The 23,100-nt window shown below is 50.1% G+C and overlaps 2 protein-coding genes across 2 annotated transcripts in view; both read right to left on the bottom strand.

Annotated features, from left to right (window-relative positions):
• The window catches only part of ANO2 (anoctamin 2), a 341,322-nt gene extending 320,603 nt beyond the window's left edge, over window positions 1–20,719 (bottom strand). The window contains exons 1-3 of the mRNA XM_061418167.1: window positions 20,431–20,719; window positions 15,323–15,507; window positions 13,896–14,222 (exon numbers count right to left, since the gene is read on the bottom strand). Coding sequence (XP_061274151.1) covers window positions 13,896–14,222; window positions 15,323–15,507; window positions 20,431–20,440 — 522 coding nt within the window. The 5' untranslated portion in view covers window positions 20,441–20,719. The remainder of the gene's footprint in view (window positions 1–13,895; window positions 14,223–15,322; window positions 15,508–20,430) is intronic.
• LOC133248270 (mitochondrial import inner membrane translocase subunit TIM14-like) lies at window positions 15,854–16,316 on the bottom strand. Its single transcript, XM_061418165.1, has one exon. It carries the CDS (start codon window positions 16,223–16,225, stop codon window positions 15,875–15,877), a length of 351 nt encoding a protein of 116 aa, XP_061274149.1. The 5' UTR covers window positions 16,226–16,316; the 3' UTR covers window positions 15,854–15,874.
• Window positions 20,720–23,100: the final 2,381 nt, after the last annotated feature.

Genomic DNA, 23,100 nt, shown 5'->3' with positions numbered 1-23,100 from the left:
CCACACCAAGCTCAGAGGGCAGAAGCATCAGCCCCCCCAGAAGTGGGACAGTGCAGTGATGGGGACATAGACAAAGGGTCTGAATCCTTCCCTAGTACTAAGCTCTTTGACCTTGACCAAGTAACCTTGGTTTTCTTATCTGAGAAATAAAGGCAGTGATACTCCATCTTTTACAGGATCATTACAAGGATTCAATGAGTGGTTCTGTGTGCCCTAGCACAGTAGTATTTATTATGACTCAGATCTTCAAAAGCAGCTTTAAGACACTCAAGGAGGGGGCTTCTCTAAGTGGTTCAGACAGTAAAGAATCTGTTCTCAATGCAGGAGACCCAGGTTCGATCCCTGGGTCGGGAAGATCCCTTGGAGAAGCAAATGGCAACCCACTCCAGTATTCTTGCCTGGGAAATCCCATGGACAGAGGAGCCTGGCAGGCTACAAAGAGTCACAGCAGCGTGACTAAGCACGCATGCATATATTTGGTCAAATAGTTTCTGACAAGGGTGCCAAAACCACTCAATGGGGAACAGACAGTCTTTTCAACAAATGGTGTTGGAAAAACTGAATACCCACATGCCAAAAATGAAGTTGAACCCTTACCTAACTATATGTCATGAAAGATACTCAGGGAGGGACTTCCCTGAGGGTCCAGTGGTTGAGGGTCCAGTGGTTAAAACTCCACGCTCCCAGTGCAGGGGGCCCAGGTTCCATCCTTGGTCGGGGAACTAGATCCCACATGCTACACGGAGCAGCCTAAAATAACAAAACACAAAACGACAACAAAAGACACTCAGGGAAGGAAGGGTCCAGATTCCTGCGGCCCCCGTGGCAGGCAGGAGAGAACAGACAGTCCTGGCAACTCCAAGAAGGAAATTTCTAGTGACTGGACAAAAGCGAGGTCCCAGAGCCAGAGCGGCCTTGGGGACACAGCCCTGGTCACACAGACAGTTCCCGACGCACGGTCCATAGGAAACTGTGTCTGCGTGTGTTTCTGAAGGATTTCACAATCGCATCGTGGAGACGAGCCTGGCCTAAACACAAACATCAACAAGTCCACAGCAACGGCAATCATCCTGGGCTGTGGGATTTGCCCGAGTGCAGAGCTGGAGGGCGTTGAGAGGAAGAAAGAGGGAGGAACAGGGTGGGTGGGGGAAGACGGGGAGACCCGTAACAACCCCCGGGGCTCAACCTCTTCCCCAGGCAGGGAGTCAAAACTTTCTAAACTGGGGACCCGAAAGGCAGCCTGGAAGGGCTCAGGTTTACTGTGTGTCTGTCTGTCTGTCGGGGCCTCTCTCCCCGGCCCCTGCTTCCTCTCACTCCCTCCTCCAGTGCCCTCCACCCTCCTCTCTGGGTTGGGGGCTGAGAGGGAGATGCAGGCAGCTATGGCATTTTCTTCCCCAGGGGAAGCTACTGCAAAGAAGCAAGAAGGGGCTGGAGCTCAGGTGGGGAGGGGGGAGAGGAAATGGGGGCAGGGTTCCAGGCTGCTGAGAGAAAGGGCAGGGTTAGGGGAAAGGGGGGTGGTCCCTCTTCTTGGGAAAGGCCCCCCTGACAACTGCAGCTCCTGGGGACTGCCCCCTTCCCTGGACAACTCTGCCATATGCTGTCCTTGCCACACACTATGCTTTGAATAAGTTCAGCACGCTTAAGTCTCTCCTGTGTGTCAGACACTGCAAATAAACACACACACACAAAGAAATAAAACACGGTCCTGGCTCTCGAAGTCCTCAGTCTATCCGGGAACAAGTGAAGCTCCAGAGGGTGTGCTAAGTGTTTTGGTCACTCTGCCCAAGTGCAAGGAGCATTAGATTAAGGAAGATACAACAGAGCATCAAATAACAGTTTGAAATGGTGAGAAACTGAGTCCCTTTTCAATTATCCTGCAAAGTCTCCAATTGATGCCAATATATCTTTAACTTCTCTGATACTATATAAGCTTCCTTCTTTCTTTTTTAACCTGATATCTCCCTTGGAGCTGAAGAAGACTCTTGAGAGTCCCTTGGACTGCAAGGAGATCAAACCAGTCAATCCTAAAGGAAATCAACCCTGAATATTCACTGAAAGGACTGATGCTGAAGCTGAAGCTCCAATATTTTGGCCACCTGAGGTGAAGGGCCGACTCTTTGGAAAAGACTCTGATGCTGGGAAAGATCGAGGGGAGACAGAGGATGAGATGGTTGGATGGCATCACTGACTCAATAGACGTGAGTTTGAGCAAACTCAGCGAGATAGTGAAGGACAGGCGAGCCTGGTGTGCCGCAGTTCATGGGGTTGGAGAGTCAGAAGTGACTGAGCAACTGAACAACACCAACCTCCCCTGGAGAAAAGCCATCAGCCTTCCCAACTCGCCATCCATTCACCCATCCCCTGGAGAGGGGCCATCAGCCTTCCCAACTCGCCATCCACTCACCCGTCCCCTGGAGAGGGGCCATCAGCCTACCCAACTCGCCATCCACTCACCCATCCCCTGGAGAGGGGCCATCAGCCTACCCAACTCGCCATCCACTCACCCGTCCCCTGGAGAGGGGCCATCAGCCTACCCAACTCGCCATCCACTCACCCGTCCCCTGGAGAGGGGCCATCAGCCTACCCAACTCGCCACCCACTCACCCATCCCCTGGAGAGGGGCCATCAGCCTACCCAACTCGCCATCCACTCACCCGTCCCTCGTGCAGACCAAAGACAGGCTTCTCAGCAGGATGCACCGTGAGGAGCTGTTTCCGATGCCCAAGCAGGCAGCCCTGGGGGACCCTTAGGAGCTAGGACAACACACCAGCTCAGAATGCTCCTTGCAGAGCCCTCCACAAAAGTCCTTAAAATACTGACTCGCTTAATTCCAACCTTCAAACCAAGAACAATTTTCATGGAAGAACTCACAGGATAGGCAACAGAAGATCACCACCAAAACCAACTGCATTTCTTTTTATGGCAGCCAAAAAAAAAGAAATGAAACTGGGTCATTTGTAGAGATGCAGATGGATCCTAGAATCCGTCATACAGTGTGAAGTATTTCAGAACATTGAGGTTTGACGAAAAGAACAAAATTCTATAAAGCAATTATCCTTCAATTAAAAAATAATTTTAAAAAGAAAGAAAAAAACAAACATATCTTAACACATACGTGTGGAATCTAGCAACACAATACAGATGAATCTATTTGCGGACGTAGGGAACAGACATATGGACACAGCGTGGGGACGAGAAGGTGGGTCCAACTGAGAGAGTAGCACTGACTTACATAAACCACTCTGTAAGCAGACAGCCAACGAGTATGGACACAGCATGGGGAGGAGAAGGTGAGTCCAACTGAGAGAGTAGCACTGACTTATATAAACCACTCTGTGTAAGCAGACAGCCAACGAGAAGCTGCCGTGCAGCACAGGAAGCTCAGCTCGCTGCTCTGTGATGACCCAGAGGGGTGGGACAGGGGAGTCCAAGAGGGATGGGATATGTGCATACATATTCCCTGGTGGCTCAGTCGGTAAAGAATCCGCCTGCAATTCGGGAGACCTGGATTCAGTCCCTGGGTTGGGAAGATGCCCTGGAGGAGGGCATGGCAACCCACTCCAGTATTCTTGCCTGGAGAATCCCCAAGGACAGAGGAGCCTGGCAGACTGCAGTTCGTGGAAGCACAAAGAGTCAGACATGACTGAGCGGCTAAGCACAGCAAATAGCTGATACACTTCACTGTACAGCAGAAACTAACACAAGATTGCAAAGCAGTTACACTCCAATAAAAATAGCAAAACAAAAAACCACCGCAATATTAAACAGGACTGGCCAATTCTAAGTTTTCCCACTAACATTCTTCTACTTCTCACCCATTCACTCTGCCCTCACTGAGTACACACAAACATCCAAAGGCCAACAGCTGCTAAAGGTTGGAGGAAAAGATACGTAAGAACGATTATAAATTGAGAAAATTGTCTTTATCGGTGCAATTTTTGAGTACATGGAGAAAACAGTCTCCATTTTACTGCAGCCCAGACTCTCAGTCTAAGTCCGAGAGAGCCAGTCCCTTCAGGCCCAGCATTGGAGGATCCCTGATTATGCTCAGTCTCCAGGTCCAGAAAGAAGCCAGCTGGTGGCAGTACAGGACCTAGAACCCGGGCTCGAGCCACTCAACCCGCTTTCCACTCCCCTTCCCTCTTGGGTTCAATCACGTTGTGGATCAAACCACACGCTTCCAAATACAACTAGCACAGAAGGGTCGGCTGACGTCACAGGTATGCTTGGCCCCACCCAGGCCCTGATATCATGCCCCCGCCTCCAGACTCCTTGGGAACCTTCTCTGAGCCAGTCAGTCTCCAGGAAGCAGCCTGTAAGCCTTCCCATCTGATTTCCCTTCATACAGCAGCCAAGCAGGACAGTCACTGTCTGTCTCAGGGGTTAATAATCATTTTCTGGGTCTGGAGCCCTAGGACAGTCAGATGGAATCTATGAACCCCTTCTCAGAACGTTTCAGTGTGTACAACAATCATACAGAATAAAGAGAAGACTCATCACACAGGAATCAAAATACTTAAATGTAAATGTCATACACTTACTGCTTTACGTGAAAAAGTAAAAGTGTTAGTCACTCAGTTGTGTCTGACAATTGTGACTCCATGGACTGTAGACTGCCAGGCTCTTTTGTCCATGGAATTCTCCAGGCAAGAATACTGGAGTGGGTTGCCATGCCCTTCTCCAGGGGATGTTCCTGACCCAGGGATTGAACCTGGGTCTCCCACATTGTAGGCAGATTCTTTATTGCCTGAGCCTCTAGGGAAATGTATGAGACAGTCATACACATACTGCTTTAACAAGGCATCCGATAGCAAGCCTAACAGCACATCTAAACCTTGTCATCATTTCACACTAATGACGAGCATCAGTGTGACTGAGACTTGTGCAGCCATTATAAGGGGATATGAAGCTGTACGTGACTTCCATTGGTGACAAACTCCCAGCTGCTCACAGCAATGTCACTTTGTACCTATATCCTTAACTCAAGTAAATGCTATGTTTTGGGTAAATGTTGGGGCTTCCCAGGTGGTGCTAGTGGTAAAGAACTCGCCTGCCAATGCAGAAGACGCCTGAGACAAGGGTTCAATCCCTGGGTCAGGAAGACCCCTGGAGGAGGGCATGGCCACCCATTACAGTGTTCTTGCCTGGAGAATCCCCACGGACAGAGAAGCCTGGCGGGCAACCGTCCATGGGGTTGCAGAGTTGGATGCAACTGAAGTGACTTAGCATGCACGCACCTAAATGTTGGTCAAAGTAAGTGCCATTTTATACCATCTGAGTTGATGAATCCTATTCACAAAACCTGCAAGGTTTAAGAACGCTTGATGCTGCCACGTAGGCCCAGGGGTCATCAGAGAGAAGGTATAAGGGCAGCATAAGGAGCTGACCAGGAGTAGCAGGGAGACCCCGTCCACACTGAGGACAAGGGGACACTAGGCTGGTGGCCCAGAACCATTCTCCCCATCCCTCAAGCCCCAGATACAACCACTGGGCTTCTCCAGGCCTCAAAGGCTCAAAGAAGACTCCCACCACATACAACACCCACATCTAAACTTGCAGTGTCCTCCCAACACTGCAGCTTGCAGGGGGGCAAATGCCCGCTAGAGATCTGATAAGAGCACCAAACATAGCCCACTCAGGTGTGCTGGGCCCCGAGCATCTGGGAGTGAGGAGAAGGGAGGCGATTCCGTCTAGAGCTTCCAGGTGGGTTTCTCCCATCACCAGACCACTGTTCTCCCAGCACTCTCTCCCTACTCTGTAACTGCACATTCCAGCCTGATCCTGTGATTCTCTGTGGTCAGGGCTGCTTTCCCTACTAGACCAGAGGCCCTTGTGGCATCAGCTCCAGCCCAGGACATGATACCGGATCGGTAATGTCTGATGAAGGAGATGCAGGAGAGAGGCAGCCAGAGATTGAACCAGAGATGGAGCCTGGTGGGTCTCCTCTGGTCTCTGCTTCCCTTTGGGGCATCTTGACAGCTGGAGTGACTTACCCAAGCAGTCTCTGTTCATGAATATTAGTTTTTAATTACAAACTCTGAAAAAGGAAATTGATGTTCACCCAGGTTTGGGGGACTTGACTTGCTCTCTTTGCTTCTCTCTGAATCCCCACCCCCACGCTGCTTGGGGTACTTCCCCCGGGAGATCCAGTCCACCCAGGCCTGCCCTGCTCAGCTGTGTGGTCCCAGGGGCAGGGTCTGCTCAGGCTGTTGTGTTTCCTGAAGCTCCCTTGGGGCAAGAAAGAGGCAGGTGAGATGTCCTGGGCTCTGGTATGCTGCTTCAGGGTGGGGCGAGTGGAACAGGAACACATCCCAAAGCCAGGGGGAAATCAGTGCATTTTCCCCAGTCATTAGAGCAAGTCAACAGCCACGGGACCACTACCCACACCCATGAGAATGCAACAACATCACCAAGAAACGGAATGGACTGGAGTGTCGTTAAATGCCATGTTCGTATCTTCCCTTCTCTCCCTTGTAGGCCTTCTTAAGAATGCAAATCCCTATTCTATTCCTGAGAAGGAAACAGACTAATCTCACAATGGTGTCAAGGATGCGGGGACCCCCACCCCATATAAATACACCACTCACTCAGGCCAGTGTCCAACAACCTGCCTGGGGCCTGGAGGCAGAGCGGTGGACAGGAAGACCTCCAGGTCACCCTGGAAAAGCAAGCAGCAAGGTTTTCCTGAGACTCAGGGAATCTCCTACACCCTATTTCTCCCAGCAAAGCAAAATGATACAGGTAAGAGAGAAGAAAACGCAGGTCTGAGGGTCTCATCTGCAGGGCTGTGGACAGATACCATGTAAGGAGAAAGACAGCAATTTCACAATGTTGCCCCACCACCATCCAAAAGCCTAGGAGGACAGGGCTTCCCATTAGTTATTTAATCAGATGTATAAAAACTCTTCCCGAAAAAGGTGGTGGTTTAGTCACTAAGTCGTGTCCAACTCTTGCAACCCAATGAACTGTAGCCCGCCCAGGCTTCTCCAACCATGGGAATTCCCAGCCAAGAATACTGGAATGGGTTGCCATTTCCTTCTCCAGGGGATCTTCCTGACCCAGGAATCGAACCCAGGCTCGAGCATTGAAGGCAGTCTCCTGCATTGCAAGCAGATTCTTCGTGCAAGAAAGGGGTAATGATGGAAGTCAGGTCAAGAAACAGTAGCCTCTGGTTTGAAGAGAGTGAGGCAGCATTTGATTGTCCCAGGCTGCCAGCTTCTCCCCTAAATGAGCCTCACTGGGAGGTCCCCATGTTCCGTTCCCCAGAGGTCCCCTAGACGACTCCTTTTGACTCAGCACAATAATCTGGGTTGAACTGTCAGATGTCAAGGCCACAGGGCGAGGAGTCGGGTGTCAGAGACATCCTGTCTTGAGGGGAGGTGATCTCCTCTCCGTAGAGATAGAGGAGCTTGATTATTCCTGGGTTCCCACCCGACACCAGGTCAGAGAGAAGGGCTCTGCCTCCTGAGTGAACCTGCAGGCCTCCAGGCTGGCACTCTGCCCCCCATGCCTGACACTGCCAAAAGCAGCCTGTAGACCTGCTAGAGAAGCCAGAGCGTGCTTGCAAAGGCAGCTTCTGCTAGGGGTCCTAGGGATGCCCTAATCCCAGGAAAGCCAGCACCGAGCAAGGGGGCACCTGGTCTCCCTGTCCATGCCCCCTCTCCATTCCCAGTTGGGAAGATCAGCTGCCCACAGGGCTGAAGTTTGGGACTACGCCTGCTGGATTCCAGGGCCTGCAGGTTGGGAGAAAGTCTCTGCACCGTTGTGTAAACATGCCCTCCGGGCCCATCAAGGGCATCACATGCTGTCCTGGCTCTGGGCTTGCCCACCACCTAGATGCCCCTTGGTGCCACCCAAGCATTTGAGTCTCTGCCTTTGTCCCTCTGGCTCTCTGGGTCGGGCAGGAGGTCTGGGGGAACACAGGAGGCCTTGTTCAGCCCATCCACTCTACAGCCTGTCTGGAGGCTCAAGGCTGGGTAAGTCCCCTAACTGCTTACATTCATTCGCCTCCCACTTGAATACAGTGATTTTGATGCTCAATTCCAAAGGGGAGCCCACATTTATCGGAACTGGCAATGAGGTTGCAGGGGTCTCTGTCACCCAGAGGAATCTCCAACAAGGTCTTTAGATGAAATTCTAATCAAATGGCCAAACATAAGAAAATATAGAGTGAACCATGGCTTAGTCATCCAATAAATACTAAATAGTCACTTTCATGCATTGGAGAAGGAAATGGCAACCCACTCCAGTGTTCTTGCCTGGAGAATCCCAGAGACAGGGGAGCCTGGTGGGCTGCCGTCCATGGGGTCGCACAGAGTCGGACACGACTAAAGCGACTTAGCAGCAGCAGTAGCAGCAGCAGTCTTTAAAATACAAATGTGGACCTTATCAATACATGACAATATGTACACAAAATGAAAGGGGAAATGCCAAACAAGGGACACACTAGGTTCTCCTCTGTCTGAAGCATGCCCAGATATCAACTGGAGTTGAAATGAAGTCCAGGATACTCAATCCATTAGAGTTTGGTGACCGCAAAGTTCTTCTGATCTGTAAGGCTAAGTGCATATTTTTCATAGGTGTCCAAGAGGAAACCCACTTCCTCTCCATTTGCCTTAAAATCAAAGCAAAGCTAGAGCCTTAGAGGCCATCCAGGCCAGGAGAAGGGGGACAGTCTAAAAGGTGGGACTTCCCTGGTGGCTCAGATGGTAAAGCGTCTGCCTACAACGTGGGAGACCGGGGTTCAATCCCTCGGTCAGGAAGATCCCCTGGAGAAGGAAACGGCAACCCATTCTAGTATTCTTGCCTGGAAAATCCCATGGACGGAAGAGCCTGGTAGGTAGGCTACAGTCCATGGGGTCGCAAAGAGTTGGACACGACTGAGTGACTTTCTTTCTTTCCTTCTAGAAGGTGGGGCCGCTGCACCTGCTCTCCAAACAACCAGCAGGTGCAGCCAGGCAGTGTCCCTGCCCAGTGAAGGACCAGTTCCAAACCGCTGCTCACAGCCAGAGGCTGGGCATCCCGACCCAGAGAGCAGTTCAGACCCCAACAGGCCCCCAGAAAGTTGTTCAGACCCTCACAGTCTCCACCTGTAACCAGGGTTTAGCACCAACTTGACCTAGGGGTGAGGAGAAGGGATAGAGAAAAGCATGGGACACGAGCCCTGAAGGAGGTGCCAATTCACTCACAACCTTGTTGGGTGACAACCTGGGTGCCCATTATCATTAGGGGAGTGACTAGGTAAACAAGAGCTCATCTGTCAGAAAAAAGGAATTAGACGCACGTACACCGGGGAACACTTTGGCCACCTGATGCAAAGAGCCAGCGCCTTGGAAAAGACCCTGATGCTGGGAAGGTCTGAAGGCAGGAGGAGAAGGGGTCGACAGAGGACGAGATGGTTGGATGGCGTCACCGCCTCGATGGACATGAGTTTCAGCAAGCTCCAGGAGATGGTGGAAGACAAAGGAGCCTGGTGTGCTACCGTCTGTGGGGTCACAAAGAGTTGACACGACCTGGCAACTGAACAACAGCAACAACACTAATGGTCTGAAGAATACAGTGCTGAGAGCAAAAGGAAGGGAACAGAATGGGTTTAAGACAGAGCCACTAAGTAAATGAAATATGCATACAGTTCAGAGAAACCGTCACCACCAAGAGGGTAGTGAGCCTAAGGGGCCGTGACAGTAAATACGATGTGGGCTCCGGGCTGGGATCCTGGAGGACAAACAGGGAGAAGGTAAAAACCAGGGGACTTTGAACTGAGAAGGGATTTGAGTTAATGACAGGGTATCAACAGAGGCTCATTAACTGTGATAAATGTACCGTATCGATAATAGAGGAAACTAGTGTGTGGGATGGAGACCTCTCTGTCCAATTTTTCAGAAAATGTAAGACTCTTTTATACGCTATTGATACTAGCTATAAAATAGATAACTGATGAGAACCTAAAGTATAGCACAGGGAACTCTACTCAATGCTCTGCTGCTGCTGCTAAGTCACTTCAGTCATGTCCGACTCTGTGTGACCCCATAGACGGCAGCCTACCAGGCGGTGACCTAAATGGGAAGAAAATTCAAAAAAGAGGGGACATATGTATTTCCATAGCTGATTCACTTTGCTGTACAGCAGAAACTAACACAAAATCCACCAATACAAATAAATGTTTAAAAAGCTGTTCTAAACAATAATGTCTTTTTTTAAAGGAAAAAAAGGCACAAAGCAAAAGCAACACTATACGTTTCCCAGGAACACCAAGCATCGGAATGTGGGCAGCAGGCAGTGAGCTGGGAAGGGTGAGTAGACTAAAAGAAATGATGAGGAGCACAGTCACCAAGGCGGCTGCAGGCCTTGGGTTCCAGGGCCAAGCCCCCAGGCCTGATGTAGGACTGCAATCAGGGAGAAGGTGGACATGAAAGCCCCTACCCCGTCCCCAAGGGAGCAAGATCAAACCAGTCCATCCTAAAGGAAACCAACCCTGAATATTCATTGGAAAGACTGATGCTGAAGCTGAAACTCCAGTACTTTGGCCACCTGATGCCAAGAGCTGACTCATTGGAAAAGACCCTGATACTGGGAAAGATTGAGGGCAGGAGGAGAAGGGGACGACAGAGGATGAGATGGTTAGATGGCATCACCAACTCCATGAACATGAGTTTGAGCAAACTCCATGAGATGGTGAAGGACAGGGAAGCCTGGCGTGCTGCAGTCCATGGGGTCACAAGGAGTAGGACACAAATTAGCAACTCAACAACAACAACAGCCTCTGTTTCCAGCAAGGGCGAAAAGGCAGTGGTGGTACTCCCACCCCATACACACACCTGTGGTCTCAGGAATATTCCTCCCTCTTCTCAGGGTCTAGAATCAGGCTACTCAGAGGATCGGGGGCTCAAGACCAGGGTACCCCCTCCTCCATTGGCAGCTGTGGCAGGAACCCCTGTCTCTTATGAATCTGAGTGTCAGTGTTAGGACCATTGGCTCCAGGTTTTATCTTTATACAAATAAATAAGTCACAAGAAGGACCTCTGCACACCAATAACAATAATGCGCCATGACTGAGAACTGTGATGAACTCAACTCTGCATCAGTGGTACCCAAATGCATAACTTTGGAAAAGAGAAGGAGGGGAAAAAATAATAAAGCAAAACACTGCAAGAGAGTAGGTCAGGATGGCTACATGAGTGGTAGAGGCTTTGATGACAGAAGGGACATGGGGGATGCTGAGTAGCTTGGAAAGGCCCCGGGAAAGGAGAGTTAACTAGACCTGAAGCCAGGGTGAGGGGCCAGGAGGGAAGCGCTCTTGGCGAGTACACAGCAGGGACAACAGTCCAGGACGCACTCCACCTGACTCTAGTCAGAGGCACCAAGCGAGCCCTGGGTTTCCAAAGGGGAAAGTCAGCACGCCCACAGCAGGGGAGCCCCTGAACACTCGTCAGTCCTAAGAGCTCGCTCTGGGCCCTCCTAATTCCCAGCCGAAGCCAGCAAAATCCAATAGCAATCAAAATAAAACATGCTGGGGGGCAGCCCACTAGGAGCAGTGCAGTTACATTTAAATTTCAGATTAGCCACAAATAATATTTGAGTAAAAGTATGTCCTTAACGGGGCTTCCCCAGTGGCTCAGTGGCAAAGAACCTGCCTGCCAATGCAGGAGACACAGGCTCAATCCCTGGGTCAGGCAGATCCCCTGAAGAAAGAAATGGCAATCCACTCCGGTATTCCTGCCTGGGAAATCCCATGGACAGAGAAGCCTGGCGGGCCTCAGTCCATGGGGTCACAAAAGAGTCAGACACACCTTAGTAATCAGACACAACAAATATCCTCAATATTGCATGGGACATACTTTTGCTAAAAAAAAAAATTATTTGTTGTTAATCTGAATTCAAATTTAACTAGGTATCCTGAATCTTTATTTGCTAGATCTGGCAACTCTCCATAATAACAATAGCAGTTAACACTGACTTGTTACACCTTCAGATACTTCTAGTTGTCAGGTTTCCCCTTCACCACGACCCAGTGAAGAGTGTAGTATTATTCCCTTTTTACATACAAAGAAACTGCGATTCCGAAGGATCAAGCCACTTGCCCAAGGTCATAAGGCTGACAGATGCCAGGTCTGGGATGTGGACATCTGTGTTCAGACTCCAGAGTCCAACTCAGGACAGGTTGCTGTCTCCCAACTCAGCAGGGGCGCAAGGCCCAGGCCTCGGCTGCCTGAGCCTCCCTGCCTCCCTGACACACAGCGAAGGTGCAGCCTCCCACAGTGGTGATGCCAAGAGCTACTTGCACAGCTCTCAAAACACGCCTCGAGAAACCTTACGACCAGACCCCAGTCAAAGGCACTAAGCAAGCTCTGGGTTTCCAAAGGTGAAAGTCAGCACATCCCACAGCAGGGGAGCCGCAAGCGGCCTTAAAAGAGCACATTGGCCCTATATTGGTGCAAAGAAAAACACAAGAAGGAGCTCCTGATTTAAGAGTGTGGATAAGCAGCGCAGGTCAGCACAGCCAGGGTCAGAGCTGGGTCACACGCCATCCTGCCTGGGGACAGCAAAATGGATGAATGGCCTCTGGGGATGTCCCTTCCCCTTTGGGGATGGCATTAATGTGAAACTTACAAAACAGGTATCTGATGAGAATGTCACCCCATCCTTCAGCATGACACCCTTTTCTATAATCATGAGTATTTACTGAGCACCTACTGTGTAGCAGACACTGTGCTAGATGTTTTCATTGGCCTGTCTAACAATGGGGCACGTAAAACTACAATCCTGCAGAGTGTCTATTTGCAAATGAGGAACCTGAGACTTGGGGAAGTCATTTATTCAACTAACGCTAGTTAAGCTCTATATATGCCAGACTCTGTCCAAGGTGCTCGAGATACAGCAGTGAACCAAACAAGACCCCTGCCTTCATGGAGCTGGGAGGGGCAGAGATAAAAAACAAATCTACCATGCTATTTCAGGTGCTAAGTATAACGAAGAAAAGTGAAGCAGGGTCAAGGTACAGAATGATAGGGGTGCGGGGTACTTTATCTAAGACAGTCAGGGAAGATGTCTGGAAGGAGGTAATATTCAAGCAGAGGTCTGAAGTGAGGGGCTGAGCATGCGCAGGTCTAGAGGAAGGGAGACCGAAGCAGAGATGACAGACAATCCATGCAGAGGCCCTGAGGTAAGAGTGACAAAGACACGACCGAGATAAGGCCAGTGGGCTGGAGCCAGCACCGGAGAGTGGGAGGGGTAGGAGGTGAGTTTGGAGGGGATGGCAAGGGCCAGTCATCTTTAAAGGATCGTGTGGTATGAAGAAATGGATGGAGAAGAGAGTGAAGAAATGGATGGAAGGATGGATGGATGAAAGGATGTATGGATGGAAGGATGAATGGGTGAATGGAAGAACAGAGAGACAAATGTGTAGATAAATGGATTTATCTGATCAGAGGTCAAAATACAGACAGCTTACAAGTTGATAAAATGTGTCTGATGTTCCATTCCCAGATAACCAATTCCCTGGGAGTCCCAGGCAAGGACTTTTCTTAATAATGTAAGTCTCCTAGACAGAAACTTCAATCCAAAGCACAACAGGCAAATCAGGTCTTCATTCCAAGGAAAGCATTACAAAGGCCACAGGATGGCAAGCCAGGAAGAAATGCCTTGCCTTCTATCTCTAACGTCTGTCTTTATCTCTAAGCCAGCTTCCAGATGGGCGCCCACTCCCAGCAGCTGGGAGCTGGGATCCCAGAACTCTTCCTAAGTCCTTGAGCAAGAAAATCCCCACCAGAAGGAAAAAAACAGCATGCCAGACGCCAGAGCAAAGCCAAAGGCTTCCTGCACGTGGCCCGACAGCCAGGAACCCAGCCCAGCACAGCCATCGCACCCCAGACCCTCGGCCACCTGCCCAACCTCACCTCCAAGTCCTTCTCCAGCTCCAGCCCAGCCTCCATCAGGTTGTGCTCAAACTCCTCTCGCTGCTCCTTCCTCTCCTCCTCCAGGGCATCGAGCGGCCCCAGCTCGATGTCACCGGGAGCCCCCGCCTGGGGGTCCTTGCCCGTCTCGCCGTTGGAGACGATAGCCAGATTGTGGCCCGGGGAGCTGTGGCCGGGGTGCGCCCCGCGTTTCCGGTAGTGGTAGGCGAGCACGTAGTCCACCTTCCTCTGGCTGTCATAGAAGTGCATGCGGCTCACGCGGGCCTCCGAGGACACCGGCTCGCTGGCCTCCAAGTAATTGTTGATGACCTGGCCGAAGAAGAGGGGACACGGAGCGGCGACATCCAGTGAGGGAGGGGCGAGAGGCGCGGGAGGCTGACCTGGCGCTCTGGGACCTGGGACGGGGACGAGGAGGCCAGGCCCTCACAGCGAAAGGACAGAGAGGCCCGAGTTCATCGGCCAGGCCGCCACTCCTCCGCCCCAGCCCCGGGTCTAGCCCCGGCCCACAGACGCAGCACACATGCACGCTCACGCACACAGATGCACATGCAGCGTCAACCCTGCGCATCCCACCACCGGCCTCCCTCCGCGCACCAAGCCCCATTCCAGCACACGCGCACAAGTCGAGCACTCAGCCTCACACCGGCGCACACTGTGCCTACCTGCATCACCCACGCGCTCTGACACGAAGGGCCCCCCACATGCACCACGACACCCCTTCCTCTTTGCAGAGGTGCAGGCCTGCCTGCAAACACGCCGTACTCACCGGCAGGTTCTCTGGATCCATTGGAACAAAGGCCGATTTCTAGCCGCCTGGCCCACCCGACTCCTACCCCACGGGGGATTCACTGTCCACTCTGCGCCTCACAGCGCCATATCCTCCTCTACCCGCTCTCCGTCCTCCCCAGCCACTGGCGAGGACCCTGCCAGAGAGGCTGCGGTCCACTCCCGTCTGCTCCTGGAGGCGATGGGAGGTTGAGAAGAGGAGGAGAAAGAACTAGGTGGAGCCGGGGGAGGGACCTGCCTCCCGCTTTGGGTGTTTCCCTGTTTATTACCAGTTTGATACCCAGCTGCCTCCGCAGCCACCTGAGAGGTCACCTGGGCAACCAGATGAAGCACCAGGCACAGGGGAGAGCCTCAGAGGCGCCCCAGCTGAGGTCCGGGGAGGGCCGGGGAGCCTGCAGGCCAGGGGTGGGGCCACCCGGCCTCTTACACCTGTCTTCCCCATCCTCCTCTGACCAGGGGACCCAGTGCTGCTGGGACAGTGTGCCATCCCGTCTTGGAGAGACAGGAGATGAAGAGAGCCTAACAGAAACCCCGCCCCCACACACAAACCCACAATACACACCCCGTGCCCCCAAGTGGAAGGCATCCCACAGGCCCGCCCATCCACACGCCCCAGTACTCACAGAGCTGTTGGGGGCGCTCCCTCTGCTGGACGCCTGGCCGGAACCTTGGGGGACACTGCCCTGCAGACCCTGGGCTGGGGGACCCGGCGCCTGGAGGCACTGCTGTCCGTGTTTGGGGCCCTGACCCCCTCTGACCACTGCCCGCGGGCTCAGCCGGCGTGGGGAGCCAGGGAGCAGGGGGATGTCTGTGAAAGACAAGGACACAGAGGGACAGCAGCTTCAGGGGATGGGAAAGCATGGACACAGGACCCAGAGCAGCTGAGGCGCTGAGCCTGGGACCCCAGGGCAGCCCTGAGAACACACCACACTCCCCACAGCTGCCCACCGCCCCCACCAGCCAGTCCTCATAGGCTTAGTTAGCCAGGCTCACATTGGTCATAGGGGAGGGGGTAGGGTGTTCCCATCTCACACACACACACACACACACACACACGGAGCCTAGAGCCACCAGCAGTAGCTCCTTCTTTTTTTTTTTTTTTAGGTTTGAGGCATTTTATTATAAAAAGCTGGAACGCATAAGAGAATAAGAACTTAAGTCATCATACATTTACTTCATTTTGTAGCTTGACCTTCTAGCAAATCTTTAGCTTCATTGATTTTGGCTGCTATATAAGGAGATCCTCCCTTGTCTGGGTGATTTAAAAGCATAATTCGTCGATGAGCATCTCTTATTTTGGCTTTATTGGCAGTAGGGCTTACACCTAGTATTAATGCTGCTTCCCGTTTTGTCATTTTGGGTTCAAACCCACCTCTGTAATAGCCACCACTGAAGGCAGTTTTTGGTAGACTTTGAAAAACTTGTTTTACTTGAGGCTCCATATGCTTCATGGCTTGCAAAGCATAACGACCTGCAAATCCTGCAGCAGCAATGGTCAGTCCAACTGCTACCACTGTACTGGCCATGGCACCTGCTCGGTTCCCCTGCTTCCACCAGGAGCGCGGTTCATCCCAGCCTACCAAGTTTATGCCTTAATCACAAAGTGATTCAGCCACTACCAGCACTTACAAACCACCTAGGCAAGCGCCCCAGGAAATACGGCAGTGGCGGCCGTAAACTACGTCAGAAGATGGTCGTAAAAGTGGGCCAGCGGACGGGCGCAGTAGCTCCTTCTGATGATGACTGTCATAATCTCTTACGGTTCCCAGACATGAGGAGGGCAGTTGCCTGGAGGCAGGGTGGGTGGGGCACTGCTGGAGAGACACCCTTTATTAATGCCAAAGGTTTAGTCTTTAGGGTCCCTCCCAGGGCAGCAAGAGAAGGGGGCACCCTGGCAGCCCTCACACCCCTGAAGAAGACAGACCAAGAGTGGACTCAGGGCAAGGGTGACCTCTGACCCAAGGGCCACCTCTGGGGCCCTTAAGGGGTCTCCACACCCCTGCTGCCCCCCATGGCCTCAGAGCAGCCCAGTCTCTCCCTCCCCCAACACCCCAGAGCAGCCTTTCAGGGCACCCAGGATGACACCTTGGCCCTGCCCCGAACTGACTCTGAGGTCTCTGAGCCTGCTTCTTCAACTGTAAAAGGAGGAGACTCCCCCAAACTTGCAGGTTTGTAGTGAAAATGAGAATGAGAGATACACATACAAAGCACCTGGACAGTCATTAGCCTGCAGGTATGCAATAAAAAGTGGTTATGATCATTGTTCTTATTCTTTTCATTTTAAACTTCTTGTGAGCAGAAATCACATCTTATACATCTACCTGGTAGCTCAGTCAGTAAAGAATCTGCCTGCAGTGCAGGATACCTGGACTCATTCCCTGGGTCAGGAAAATCCCCTGGAGACGGGCAAGAAAACCTACTCCAGTATTCTTGCCTGGAAAATCCTATGGCCAGAGGAACCTGGCAGGCTACAGCCCATGGGGTCGCAAGAGTCGGACTTAAAGACTAAACGGATGGACAGAGTTAAACATTAAATGATAAACTTAACAGACGAGTTAACGACTAAACCACAACCTAGCCCTTAGCACCTGCTGAATGAAGGAACGAATGAACGGACCAAAGGCAGCTTTTCCCAGTCTCTTAGAGCTTCTGGTCAGTTACAGGGTTGAGGAGTAGCCCCATACCTGTGCCCAGCTCTCTGCTGGGCAGTTTCGGGAGGACTGGAACTTGCGTCCCTGCGCTTGAGAGATGTATCAATATCATCACTTTGTGAAGATACCGATGATGTGCAGGAAACACAGTTGCAGCCAGCAAGTAAAGATTCCATAACTGGTTTCTAGACTGTGGGCTCTGGCCTATATTGAGGGAACCAGAACGGTGGAAAAGTCAAAGTAGCTTCAGGAATCTGCATCTTGAAGCATCTGGAAGGCAGGGGACAGAACACTGAGGGCCAGGAGTGGGCATGCATGCTGGTGGGGCGATGGGGGCCTCCAGTTTAGGATATCAGGGGAGGGGCTTCTGTCCTCAGTTCCCAGTCTTGCTCATCCCTCTCCCCTTGTGCATTTCTGCCCAGATCAGAACTGAGAGCAAGACTGTGCAACCCAGGGTGTGTGTCTAAACACGCCCTGAAAACCTCCATGTATGTCTAAACAACCGGAGACCATCCTGATGAGTACCTGGGCAGGTGATACAGCGGATGCTCATTCAAGGCCCATACTTCCTTGACAGCATTCAAGGAATGAATTCACACCAGTGACCCTGGTAGCTCAGATTAAGAGGCAGCCCAAAGCTTTAGTCACACCACTGTCTGGGAGCCACCATCCCCTAAAGGAGCCACTGGGGCTTTGAGGCTGGCCTCCAGGGCCCCACCAGCCACCCTGGCCACTCCCTCTGCTGGCCCTCTGATATACGGATCACTGCTGCCTGGGGTCCTGCTTTCATGCCCGCCTCCTCCCATAACCAGCGATTAGAGAACAGGGTGGAGTTCAGCCGTTCCAGCTCCAGAAAGACATTCCAGGAAATAATGGCATTTTAGAGAGCTCTGTTGGGCTTCCCTGTTGGCTGAGACAATAAGGAATCTGCCTGAAATGCAGGTTCAGTCTCTGGGTGGGGAAGATTCCCTGGAGGAGAAAATGGCAACCCACTACAGTATTCTTGCCTGGAGAATTCCATGGGCAGAAGAGCCTTGCGGGCTACAGTCCATGGGGTCCCAAAGAGTTGGACACAGCTGAGCAACTCACACACGCACACAGAGCTCTCTTTGCAATACCGACTCCATTTTTATTTCCCTTCTTACACCATTCACTTGGCTCCTAGCACAGATGGCCTTGAACAGGAGATCCCTGGGTGTTTGTGGCTTAGCCACCCTCCTGGGTTCTGGGGGTGTGATACTGTGATTTATTGTAAAAACAGATAATTTGGCCTTTGTTCTGTACCTGCTACAGAGCTCCTAAAACCCTCAGAATTTCCTAAGTGTGGAGAACAATCAAGGTGTCTTTTGTTATGTTAATGAGGTGACTTTTGGGAAGCTCCCCGATAACCTAAGAATGGGGCCTGGTTGCTAGGGGAACTGACCTTGTGATGAGACGGTGGACCTTGCAGTCTCCCCTCCCCTTCCTCCGCCTGCCCTCCTAGGAGGCTGTAGGACTGGAGATTGAGCTTAGTCACCATGGGTGGCCGGAAACTTAATCAATTGTGCCTGTGTAATGAAGTGCCCCAAAAGGATGTATTACAATCAGTCATGCCCCTATAATGAAGCCCTCAAAAGGATGGAGTTCACTGAGCTTCCAGGTTGATGAACAAGTGGAGATGTGGGAAGAACAGCACATCCAGAGGGCATGGGATTCCAGGTCCTTCCCACGTATCTTGTCCTCTGCATCTCATTCATCTGGCTCTTCCTGAGTTGTACCCTATCCTTTCATAATAAACAGTGATCTAGTGAGTAATGCTTCCCAGCTGGATCAGTGGTAAAGAACCCACCTGCCCATTCAGGAGACGCATGAGACTCGGGTTCAATCCCTGGGTCGGGAGGATCACCTAGAGGAGGGCATGGCAACCCACTCCAGTATTCTTGCCTGGAGAATCCCATGGACAGAGGAGCTTGAAGAGCCACAGTCCAAATGGTCGCAAAGAGCCAGACATGACTGAAGCAACTGAGCATACATGCATGTACATATGTTTATGTATAACAGAATATTACCCAGTCATAAGAAAGAATGAAACAATGTCATTAGCAGCATCATGGACGGACCTAGAGATTACCTTACTAACTGAAGTAAATCAGACAAAGAAAGACAAGTATCATATGATATCACTTATATGTAGAATCTTTAGAAATGAGACAAATGAGCTTATCTACAAAATATGCTTCCAAGGTGGCTCAGTAGGTAAAGACTCTCCCTGCAATCCAAAAGACAGAGACATGGGTTTGATCCCTGGGTCAGGAGGATGGAAACAGACTCACAGACATAGAAAACAAACTTAGGGCTACCAAAAGGGAAATGGGGTGGGGGAACAATAAATTAGCAGTTCGGGATTAGCAGATGCATACTACTATATATAAAATAGATAACATGGTCCTATGGTTGAGCACAGGGAGCTGTGTTCAATATTCTGTGATAAACCACAACGGAAAAGAAACAAAAAAGAACAGGAGTGTATACATATAAATGAATCACTTTGCTGTGCATCTGAAACTAACACAACACTCACTGTAAATCAGCTATACTTCAAAAATAAAAAGAAGACAATAAGAAGCATTTGAATCTGTTGGCTAGCTACTGTCACCCCAGCTCACCATTCATTCATTCACACATTCAAAACCATTTCATAATCATTTACCACACACCTTGTCCTGTCCTGGATGCTGAAACCTGAAGATCTCAGAGTCTACCTGGGGAGACAAATGGTCTAAATCTGTAACTTTAATATATAATAAGGGTACTAAATCACAGAAAACTTACCATTTTTGATAGGCCCCTATGACAGAGACTTGGGCTTCCCTGGTGGCTCAGACAGTAAAGAATCCGCCTGCAATGAAGGAGACCCAGGTTCGATCCCTGGGTCAGGAAGATCCCCTGGTGAAGGAAATGGCAACCCACTCCAGTATTCTTGCCTGGAGAATTCCATGGATAGAAGAGCCTGGCGGGCTACAGTCCATGGGGTCGCAAAGAGTCAGACACAACTGAGCAACTAACACTTCACTTCATGAAACAGACTACAAGCTGCTTACCAAAATCCATGTTCTCCGCTTCTCCCTGAACACACAGCTAGACCATATTTCCAAGCCTCCCTGATGTGTCCACGAGACTGAATTCCAGCCAGAGGAATGCGAGCAGAGTGTTATGTGCTATTTCTAGGTCTGACCCATCAAAACCTTCCATGACTGCTCCTGCGCGCTGTTTCCCTGCTCCCTGATAACTGGAGTGGCAACCCTCGGGGCCACCTCGGAAGTCACAGATGAAGTTGGCTGAGCCCCCATCATCCTGGGTCCCTGAAAAGCTTTTGGGGAAAGAGCCACCCTACCAACTTGATCACCCACCTAGCCCTATCTCTTTAGCAAGCAGTGCACTCTTGTTATGCTTTACTCCTTATTTTTAAGTCTGTTCATTAGAGCAACTAGCTGAGCATAAGGTGCCCTCCACTATCAATGTGCATAATAATAAATAACTTCACTTACTAGGGCTTCCCTGGTGGTTCAGACATTAAAGAATCTGTCTGCAATTCAGGAGACCCGGGTTCAATCCCTGAATCGGGAATATCCCCTGGAGGAGGAAATGGCAACCCACTCCAGTATTCTTGCCTGGAGAATTCCATGGACAGAGGAGTTTGGTGAACTATAATCCACAGGGTCACAAAGAGTTGGACACGACTGAAGAACTAACACTTGCTTACACGGGCAGTAATTCAGCCCACAGAAATACCATCCATACTCGTACTACAGAGCCTTGTTCAACTTCCCCCAGGTTGACAGACAGCGTAACTCCCTCGTGCCTGCACACTCCAGGTGGGGAGAGATGCTCAGAGGTAGGGACTGGACGTCATCTCTGGCCCTCACTGCAGCCTGGCACATAGCCGGTGCTCAAGGAAAGAGTGGATACAAAATCGAGATGCAGAAAAGAAGAGCAGAGAGGGATTTCTGGTCAGTCGTCTCTCCTGTGCTTTGTGGCGTGGAATTTTGGAGCTTTGGAGGGTAAAAAAATTGAGAGGCTTTGTCACCAGCAGAACCGCATTTTAAGGAATGGAAAGAATGGATGTATGTGCACGTATAACCGAATCACTTTGCCTGAAAATAATGCAGCATCATAAATAACGCCACTCCAATATAAAGTAAAAATTTCATTAAAAAGAATAAATGCTAAAGGATGTTCTTCACGATGAAGGGAAGTAAAACAGATAGGCACTGGATAAGAACTGCTCCTGAGGGGAGAGTCTTGTATTCCTTTCTTACGAAGGCGAGGAGAAGAGATTGTAAGTCACTGGTCAAAATGGACTATTAGCCACTAAATTTTCTACATGCTACAAGCCATCGTGCGTTGGTGCTCAGTCACTCAGTCATGTCCAACCCTTTGCGACCATATGGACTGTAGCCACCAGGCTCCTCTGTCCATGGGATTTTCCAGGTAAGAATACTGGAGTTGGTTGTCATTTCCTATTCTGGGGGATCTTCCCAACCCTGGGATCGAACCTGCATCTCCGACACTGGCCGGTGGATTCTTTACCACTGAGCTACCTGGGAAGCCCACAGGCCACTATTTCTCAAGTTAGAGGCTCATTATCTAATGATTTGAAAGATAGTCGGTTATCTAACGGTTTGAAAACAGCATGTTTTTTTCAGTATAATAGAGTAGAATGGACCAGAAAAGTATAAAACAGAAACACCTGTTTTAAAATAAAGACAGACACAATAAAATAAATGCCCACGTGCAAAATAATACCTTTCTAAAAAGCTACTAATGAAACTACAGCTCTTTATGCTGGGCAGTGTCTTATACATCATACAAATGCCACTGTAACATTCTTCTTAAAGTTTAATGTTGATGAACTAGTCTCATTTTCCTAGGCGATGGGACCCATGTAACTTATTATCTCTTTTCTGATCTGCCTGTCAGGAGGTTATAAGTAAGTTTTTCTCAATTACAGTACCTATTCTTATCTAGGTTTGGCTGATATAATAATATGTGCCCAATCTTTCATTCTTTGGCATTTGCTCATTTTCCCTTAAGTTTTATGGTATCTAGGTTTCCTTTCTTGCAATTTGTTTGAAGGTTAATAAATAAGAAATAGAAGTAGTTACTGATATAGGAAAAAAATAAAAATGAATTAGAAAGGAGTTAGGGTCAAGAATCATTACCAAAATATTAAAAACCGGTATTTTTTTCTATTTAATTATTTTCAACGGGCACGTATCATTACTTTTAAATTCTTAAAGCTATTTTTAATTAGTTTATAATGAATAACAGGCATCAGTGATTGCTAGAAAAGTGTGAGTTTTCCCATTTTTCTAGAAATCAGTGAACCAGTCGGAAGATGTGAGGGTGGGACTGCCCTGGGGGTCCAGTGGTTAAGACTCTGAATTCCCACTGCACAGGGCACAGGTTCGGTGCCTGGTCGGGAGCATAGAATAAATAAAAATACTCTACAAAACAAAAGGAAATATTTTTTTAAAAAAGGAAAAGATGCAAGGGTGGCATGCTTTATATTTGTGTTTGCTACACAGTGGGGGGAGGATCTCACCCGGCTCCTTGAAAGAATTGTCATCTTTTTGTAGTTTCAGCACAAGTTAACATAGATGGAGAACTGTCAGCCAGATGGACTTATAAATTATTTGCTCAGAGTTTCTGGAGAGAGGGCAGGGTTGTCTGTAGGAGCCAAAGAAAGACTTTAGTACATCTTGAAATGT

Source organism: Bos javanicus, chromosome 5 (genome assembly GCF_032452875.1).
Source record: "Bos javanicus breed banteng chromosome 5, ARS-OSU_banteng_1.0, whole genome shotgun sequence".
In the NCBI taxonomy this organism is placed as follows: domain Eukaryota; kingdom Metazoa; phylum Chordata; class Mammalia; order Artiodactyla; family Bovidae; genus Bos; species Bos javanicus.
Note: the sequence above shows the minus strand (reverse complement) of the source record. Positions and strands in the feature narration are given on the sequence as shown.

Bases quoted from the DNA above. Each gene is read 5' to 3' on its own strand.
- LOC133248270 (XM_061418165.1), bottom strand. From the start codon at position 16,225: ATGGCCAGTACAGTGGTAGCAGTTGGACTGACCATTGCTGCTGCAGGA.